This window comes from Ovis canadensis, chromosome 1, assembly GCF_042477335.2.
Source record: "Ovis canadensis isolate MfBH-ARS-UI-01 breed Bighorn chromosome 1, ARS-UI_OviCan_v2, whole genome shotgun sequence".
In the NCBI taxonomy this organism is placed as follows: domain Eukaryota; kingdom Metazoa; phylum Chordata; class Mammalia; order Artiodactyla; family Bovidae; genus Ovis; species Ovis canadensis.
This window is the reverse complement of record NC_091245.1, coordinates 219,677,198-219,685,750: the sequence shown is the minus strand read 5'-3', so window position 1 is coordinate 219,685,750 and position 8,553 is coordinate 219,677,198. Positions and strand designations below refer to the sequence as shown.

Genomic DNA, 8,553 nt, shown 5'->3' with positions numbered 1-8,553 from the left:
TGTGCTTAGTTGCTCAGTCGTATCCGACTCTTTGCACAACCCCATGGACTGTAGCCCACCAGGCTCCTCTGTCCCTGGGGATTCTCTAGGCAAGAATACTGGAGTGGATTGCCATGCCCTCCTCCAAAGGACCTTCCCAACCCAGGGATCAAACCCAGGTCTCCAGCAATGCAGGTGGATTCTTTCCCATCTGGGCCACCAGGGAAGCCCAAGAATACCAGAGTGAGTAGCCTCTCCCTTCTCCAGAGGATCTTCCCGACCTAGGAATCCAACTGGGGTCTTCTGTGTTGCAGGTGGATTCTTTTACCAGCTGAGCTACCAGGGAACCATCCAATATGACCTCCACTGAAAACCATTCTTCATAAAGCAGCCACTGATCTTTATCAAAATGCTTACCTCATTGGATTCTCATTACCCTCTACTTAAAATTCAGCACTTTCCCATGGCTCTGGATTAAAAGGAGGCATCAACTTCTGTCCTACACGGGGTGGCTTCTACTTAATTTTTCAGATTCTTCTCATGACCAATCATTCTATTCCAGATGCATGGTATACCAACCAGACCCCCAATGTCCTGAGAATTTTAGCTATGCTGTTCCCTCTGCCTGAAACACCCTTTTCTCTTTACCCAGAGTTGACTTTGCCTGTTCTAGGTCAGCTCAAACACTTCCTCACTTCCTTCCATTGACCACATCAAACTCTTTTAAAACCCCTTTGTTATACTTTAATGCAATTTTCCTCACCATGCGGTCAGTTTCCCTCACAATACCAGAAAGCAGGCTGTTTTTACTTCAATGCATCCACCATGCCCAACAAAGCACACAGTAGGATGTTGGTGGAAAACATGAGCAATTCAAATGGGGCAGAGTTAAAGGAGGAGTGGCTGTTAACTTTGGTGAGTACTTAAAGCTCTTAATAGAATGAAAACATTTAACACTCCCAAAACCAATTACACACACATCTATATTTAATTGGAATAGTCAAAATCTGGCAATATGGCTCTAGTACCTCCCTTCCATTAATTCTCATCTACAATTTGGAGATTGTTAACCATTCTGCTTAAAGAAAGTGAAGAGGAACTAAAGAGCCTCTTGAAAGTGAAAGGAGTGGAAAAGTTGGCTTAAAGCTCAACATTCAGAAAACTAAGATCATGGCATCTGGTCCCATCACTTCATGAGAAATAGATGGGGAAACAGTGGAAACAGTGTCAGATTTTATTTTGGGGGGCTCCAAAATCACTGCAGATGGTAACTGCAGCCATGAAATTGAAAGACACTTACTCCTTGGAAGGACAGTTATGACCAACCTAGATAGCATATTCAAAAGCAGAGACATTACTTTGCAGACAAAGGTCCATCTAGTCAAGTCTATGGTTTTTCCTGTGGTCATGTATGGACATGAGTTGGACTGTGAAGAAAGATGAGCACCAAAGAATTGATGCTTTTGAACTGTGGTGTTGGAGAAGACTCTTGAGAGTTCCTTGGACTGCAAGGAGATCCAACCAGTCCATTCTAAAGGAGATCAGTCCTGGGTGTTCTTTGGAAGTTCAGCTAAAGCTGAAACTCCAATACTTTGACTCACTGGAAAAGACTCTGATGCTGGGAGGGATTGGGGGCAGAAGTGTATGAGAGGATGAGATGGCTGGATGGCATCACCAACTCAGGGAGTTGGTGGACAGGGAGGCCTAGCATGCTGCAATTCACGGGGTTGCAAAGAGTCGGACACGACTGAGCAACTGAACTGACTGCTTAGATTTCATTTACACATTGTACAAAGATAGACTGTTGATCAAATCTAAATATTTTATTATATAAGTTACACCCAATTGTGTTTTTGCTATATACTTTTAACTTGAGGACGTCTGTAAAACCAGTACATTAGATAAATCCTGAAATTCCACTCGCTATAAGCTATTTAAATATTGCTTATACAAAATATTTGGGGGCGGGGAGGAGGTAGACAAAAGCTTATTTACAAAACAGAAATCAGATGCAGAAATCTTATGATTACCAGGGGATACAGGGGAGAAGGATACATTGGGAGACTGACACTGGCACGTATACACTACTATACATAAAACAGATGACAGTAGGAAATGGCAACCCACTCCAGTATTCTTGCCTGGAGAATCCCATGGACAGAGGAGACTGGCGGGCTACAGTCCATGGGTTTGCAGAGAGTTGGACACAACTGAAGCAACTTAGCATACATAAAACATATAACTAAAAAACTGCTGTTATAGCACAGGGAACTGTACTCAGTACTCTGTAATGGTCTATATGACAGAAGAATGAGTGGATATATAACTCATTCACTTTGCTATATACCTAAACTAACACAACACTGTAAATCAACTACACTCCAATAAAATTATAAAAAAGTATTAAAGGAAAACCAGCACCGTATGACCAGCACACACTTAAATAAAAGATGAATGTTTAACATACAGAGTAAATGTTTTTTATTCACTGATAGCCTGAAGGTCCATTTCAAGATGTTTCTTTTGTATGCTTAATTAGTTTTATTAGCAAGCAAAGCCCTATGAAGGATGGCAAGATCTAGTCCTCAGACTCAGATTCATCTTCATCTTGACTAATCTGGAAGTAACGAAGCTCGTAAGTCTCTTTGTCAGATGCAACCACACGAAGCCAATCACGAAGATTGTTCTTTTTAAGGTATTTCTTGGTAAGGTACTTCAAATACCTTTAAAATAAAAATAAATTTCATTCAATATAATACTTAATAAAGGCCTATATAAGATGCACTGTCATATTAATCTTCTGTGTTCCTAGTTCCCTCTAATTATTTCATTTGTACTAAACATTGAGCAAGGCTGCTAGGGATATAAGGTAGCATTCTCAACCCCAATTAGTATCAATTTATGCCCTACAACAAAACCCTTATTCTCCCCCACCCTCGCAATAAACTTTATATGCTGGAGACTAATATGAAGGATAGCAGTAACAGTAGCTTCCTCTTCAGTCTTACTGCGACGTTAGATTTTTAAATTAAACAATATGATCTCATTCTTCAAATGTTACAAGCCAATATCAACATTCTCTTTACCACCAATCTCCCTAATTTCAATCCCATCTTGGATCAACAAGAGGCAACCTGTCAACAGGGCTGAATCTTATTCACAAGTTCAAGATTATCCAGTCTTAAAACATGCATATGGCACAGTCCTTGTAAACACAGCTTTCAGCGTGGCCTGATTTCATTATTCCAATCACTCTCCCTTTATGTTTTACAATTCTGAACTCCTACGCATTCCTCTCAAGCTTCCCTGCCCTCTGTCAACGTTGCTCCCCATTAGGAATCTCATTCCATTGGCAACACTAAGCTTACTCTCAGGTTCTCCGCAAACTCCTGCTATCCCAATCTCTACCTGCAATGCAGCAATTACAATATTGCATTTATAACAGTTATCTGCATGTTCATAAGAACCTTGGGGACAGATACTTCATCTCCAAATCCCTAGTGATTAATTCACAGCCATAGCTAACATGTACTACCACCACAGGCTTCTAAGTCTTTGGCTCACTCCTGTATTTCATTTAGATGAAGCTTTGCCTGACCACTCTAAACAACTTTCTTTATGCACTTACACACAGCTCTTATCAACTACTTACATTACTGCATTTCATTATCTCTCTTCTATGCTTAAATTTAAGTTCCTTGGTAGTGGCTACCTAGTGTGTTTGGTTCATGCTAGGCTATGCAGTAACAGTGCTGTCACTATGAAGTATTAATATTTACTATTTGTTAAGAAAATTTTAATGAATGAAAACTGGCCACAGGACGAACACTAGAGAAATTTACCTCTGACTGGCTGCTCTATTAGAAGCTAGGATACTACTCCCATATTACGCAACAGACATGTTTCTTCAAACACATTCTAATATTACAGCACCCAACACTGTTTAAACAAAACACGATGGAAAACACATACCAACCTTTTAGAGAACTGTTTCTCAGAAACGACTATGATTTTATTCTTGAAGCGTTCAATGTGAACGACATTCCCAAGATTTCCAGTTTTTCCATTCACTTTAACCTTTTCCCGCAGAAATTGTTCCTATTTTAAAACAGAAAAAATGCCACACTAGGGAAGAAAACCCTAGATATTCACTAGGGAAGGTACCCTAGGAACAGAGATTAGGTTAAAATCCAAGATTATATAATTCATTATTAGAAATTCTACTAAAATGATAAAACCAAGCTGAGTAGAGTGATACTTACAAAATTTCCAGAATCAAAAATTCCATCTTCTACTGGATGAGTAAGATCCAAATTAAACTTCCAGGTTGACTTCTTAGGCTTCTTGTCTTTCTTCTACAGAAAAGTTAATGTAAGTATGGCTCTCTACAACAATTTATTCACATATAAAATCAAAACCCTGTTATCAGTGCAGAGATGTACAATGAGGCTATATATGTTTGAAATGGCGCAAAATTATACACCCTAAGTTTTTCTAACCTGGCTATGAGTAGGGGAGTACACTCATTAACTTGGTTAAAAACCAAGTTTCATGAAATCCGCTGGAAATTTCCCTTGTTCATCATATAAATGTTTCACAACTGCAAAATTCAAGAAAGCTCAAAGTACATGGTGACCTATAGTTTCCTTCACCAGAAGATTCCCAAGAATCCTATTTTTCAAATGGAAAAAATTAAGAGAATCAACCTCCTTTCAACAAGTTACCTAGAGCTTGATCAGAACTTCTGATCAGGTCCATTTTTTCCCCCTCAAATTATCAACACTAAGTTTTGTGGGCTTTTATTATTTTCCAGATGGCACATGTTCAATTTCAAATTACCAGGTATGTCTTTACTACTGCCACCCCCACTGCAGGTGGGGAATCAGGTAGCCTACCACCTGGAATCTTTAATCTGTTCTGCTTTTTAAAAAAACATATTTGTGTCAAAATCTTTTATCCAAAGTTTGACACAATCTGTGGTTTTTCCAGTAGTCATGTATAGATGTGAAAGTTGGACAATAAAGAAAGCTGAGCGCTTAAGAATTGATGCTTTTTAACTGTGGTGCTGGAGAAAATCCTTGAGAGTCTCTTGGACTGCATGATCTAACCAATCAATCCTAAAGGAAATCAGTCCTGAATATTCATGCTGAAGCTCCATTACTCTGGCCATCTGACGAGAAGAACTGACTCACTGGAAAAGACCCTGATGCTGGGAAAAGACTGAAGGCACGAGAAGGGAACAACAGAGGATGAGATGGTTGTATGGCAACACCGACTCGAAGGAAATAAGTCTGAGCAAGCTCCTGGAGTTAGTGATGACAGGGAAGCCTGGCGTGCTGCAGTCCATGGGGTCGCAAAGAGTAGGACACGACTGAGCGACTTAGCTGAAACTGGTATAAGAGAATACTAGGAGCTGGACTTGACTGGGCAATTTATACCTCTGAGTACCAATTAGGTTTAGAAATGCAGTTTTACCCTAACATTTCAAATGCTCTTTGGATGGCTTTAAAGCTCTTTAACCGGCTTTAGGTACTGGTTCCCTTATTTAGTAAGTAAAAACTTTGAAAAACGCCACTTTTACATTCGCCTAAGAGTTCTGGCTTTCACCATTTAAAAAACTTTTATCGTGAGATAATGAAGAAACCTCTTCCTAACTTTTAACTTCTCTGAAACTTCTGCAACCGCGGCTATCCCAGAAGTTGAGTGCCTCAGCTCTCTCCCTCCGCCTGGCAAAGCCATTAGACTTGCTGCATTACCGACCGTCGCTTCCTTGTGGAAACAAACAGGGTATCATCGGCGTTATCAGGCGCGAGATTAAAAAAAAAAAGTAATGGCCCAAAGGCTGTCCCACTAGCCCCGCTCACCGTCCTGCCTCCTCTTCGTTCCCTGCGCTGCCACGACCAACCATCGTAAGCCAATTCGGGCCTACCTCGAAATGCACAAGACCGCATGGCAGTCGACAGGAGTTAAGAAAAAACTCACAACCTTTACGTTCTGCTTGTGTTCCTAACCGAAGTCCCCATTTTACCCTTCCTCTGCTTAAAATTAGACGATCTCGACTAGCCAGCTACAAAACTCATCTACAACAGGCGAAAATCAGCTCACTCCCGGCACCAACACGAACACTCACCGGCGCCATCTTGAAAGCTTGCCGCGCGATGAGAGAGAGCGAGGCTGCCGGCCGCACGTATTTATACCACAGCGTGCTGCGTCACGCGCCGAGAACGTAAGATCGCCGTCTCTCTGAGAGAACATGGGAGGAGCGCGGAGGCCAGTAACCCAGGAAACCGGGGGTTGGCTCGGAGGGCTGGAGGCAGTCAGTTTACTAGGGAGCGCCGGCCGGCGGGTAGGAGAAACCGTTCACGGTACTGCGCTGGTGACTGCAAATGCTGGTTGACCGCAGTGGTCTCTGCGGTTACCTTCTGGGAGACCGCTCCAGCTGCACACACCCGAGGGATGCAGGAAACGTTTTTCACTAATCGCCTGGGTCTTTCGTCCAAATCAGGGCAAGGCAGTGTCTCAGGTTCCTTTGGGATCTCCTGTCATATTGCAATTATAATCCTCTAGCAAAAAAGTTATTTCTATATATATGCTTTGACCCTTAAGTCTTGTTTTCTAAATGACTGTTGAGGGAAATCAGTGTTTTGTGGAGCCAAAACTAGGTTCTTGGGGGTGAAAAGAAAATCTTTTAAGAGAAAAATACGTAGTGCTCGCGTTTTCACACATTGTGTGTAATTTATTATATTTTATTCTATTTATAGGTTTTAGAGTTAATCCTGGACTTCCCTGGTAGCTCCGCTGGTAAAGAAACCGCCTGTAATGAAGGAGACCCCGGTTCGACTCCTGGGTGGGGAAGATCCCCTGAAGAAGGGATAGGCTACCCACTGCAGTACTTTTGGGCTTCCCTGGTGTTTGAGATGGTAAAGAATCCGCCTGCAGTACGGGAGACTTGGGTTCGATCCCGGGGTTGGGAAGAACTCCTGGAGGAGGGCGTGGCAACCCACTCCGGTATTCTTGCCTGGAGAATTCCCGTGGACAGAGGTGCCATCCGCAATGCCTCCCAGTAAACATTCGAGGAATATTTTCAGTTCAGTTCAGTCGCTCAGTCGTGTCCGACTCTGCCGCCCATGGACTGCAGCACGCCAGGCCTCCCTGTCCATTGCCAACTCCCAGAGTTTACTCAGACTCATGTCCATTGAGTCGGTGATGCCATCCAAAGAATATTTTGCTGAGATCTAACTACTAAAATGTGCAAGACACAAGAGGATGGATATGTGGTGGTGACATACTTGATGAGAAAAGAAAAAAAAATAGTTTCTGAGCTTTGAAGGATTCTAAGTTGATGTCATTTCAGAAATGTGGCATGCCTCTCAGTGTTCTGCGGTGTTTTTGTTTGTTGAAGTGAAACTATCATGCAAGGGGGTAAGGTGGGCAAGTGTAGAGGCTGCGGTGGATTTTTGTTAATTTAGAGAGCGACCCTAGAAAGGGATAGCTGTGTATGTTCTTGGTGAAAATGATTAGTAATAGAGCTATGTTTAATGAAGCGTAAAAGGTGTAGATTCTAAATTGAAGTGTTGAATTCCTAGAAGAAATTTCAACTTTTCTTGCTTGTTTGCTTCAGGAACCACTGTAATTTTATTTATTTTATAAACATTAAGGAAGTGAAGTGAAGTCACTCAGTCTATGGACTGTAACCTATCAGGCCCTTCCGTCCATGGGATTTTCCAGGCAAGAGTGCTGGAGTGGATTGCCATTTCCTTCTCCAGGGGATCTTCCCAACCCAGGAATCGAACCCAGGTCTCCCGCATTACAGATAGACACTTTACCGTCTGAGCCACCAGGGAAGCCCTAGAGCAATTGGCATTTTCTCCTCCAGGGCTGCCCAGGTTGAAGAGTAGAAATGATCCTTGTACTATTGATATTTTGAAAATAAGCCATTAATTGAGGCCCTTATTACTTTATTGCTTGTTTTGGCAGTCTTGCATGCAATGACCAAAAAAATCCTTAAAACTAGTAAGTCATTTGTACAAAGTGGATATCAAAAACAATCCCAAGATAATTAAATAGAAACTATAACAGAAAAAAATTTTTAATTATGAAAAAACTTAAGAAAAATATTAACCAGAAATGTAAGATAGTAAGATTAAATATTATAAATAACCAAATTTTAAACACAGATTCTCTGTCTCCATTATATACATAGTATATGTACATACATTGCCTATCAACACCCTACGAATATTTTTTATTTTGACAATAGATTCTAAAACATATGAAATAACAGGTGTCTAAAAAGGGCCAAGATAATTTAGAACAATGAAGGGAAGTTGTCTTTTCTGCTATTCAAATATAGATACTATAATATGTGATAGATATATTTCTAATATAACCTTCAATCATTGGGTCTATATTATAATAGTGCCTGAATAGAGCAGTAAAATAAAATATTGAACAATATGGCAGGTTAGATTCACAGGGACACCCTCCCATTTTTTGGAGGCAGAAATGAGCAGTCCTCATGCTCATACCAATTTAAGGCTAGAATTAGTTCTGCTCACATTGTATGAGACAGCT

The 8,553-nt window shown here is 41.1% G+C and overlaps 1 protein-coding gene across 1 annotated transcript; it reads right to left on the bottom strand.

Annotated features, from left to right (window-relative positions):
- Nucleotides 1-1,778: 1,778 nt before the first annotated feature.
- Nucleotides 1,779-6,184, bottom strand: RPL22L1 (ribosomal protein L22 like 1). Its single transcript, XM_069560385.1, has 4 exons — nucleotides 6,110-6,184; nucleotides 4,242-4,334; nucleotides 3,956-4,077; nucleotides 1,779-2,702 (listed from the first exon to the last, which is right to left on the bottom strand). The coding sequence occupies exons 1-4, from the start codon at nucleotides 6,116-6,118 to the stop codon at nucleotides 2,558-2,560; spliced, it is 369 nt and encodes a 122-aa protein (XP_069416486.1). The 5' UTR covers nucleotides 6,119-6,184; the 3' UTR covers nucleotides 1,779-2,557.
- Nucleotides 6,185-8,553: the final 2,369 nt, after the last annotated feature.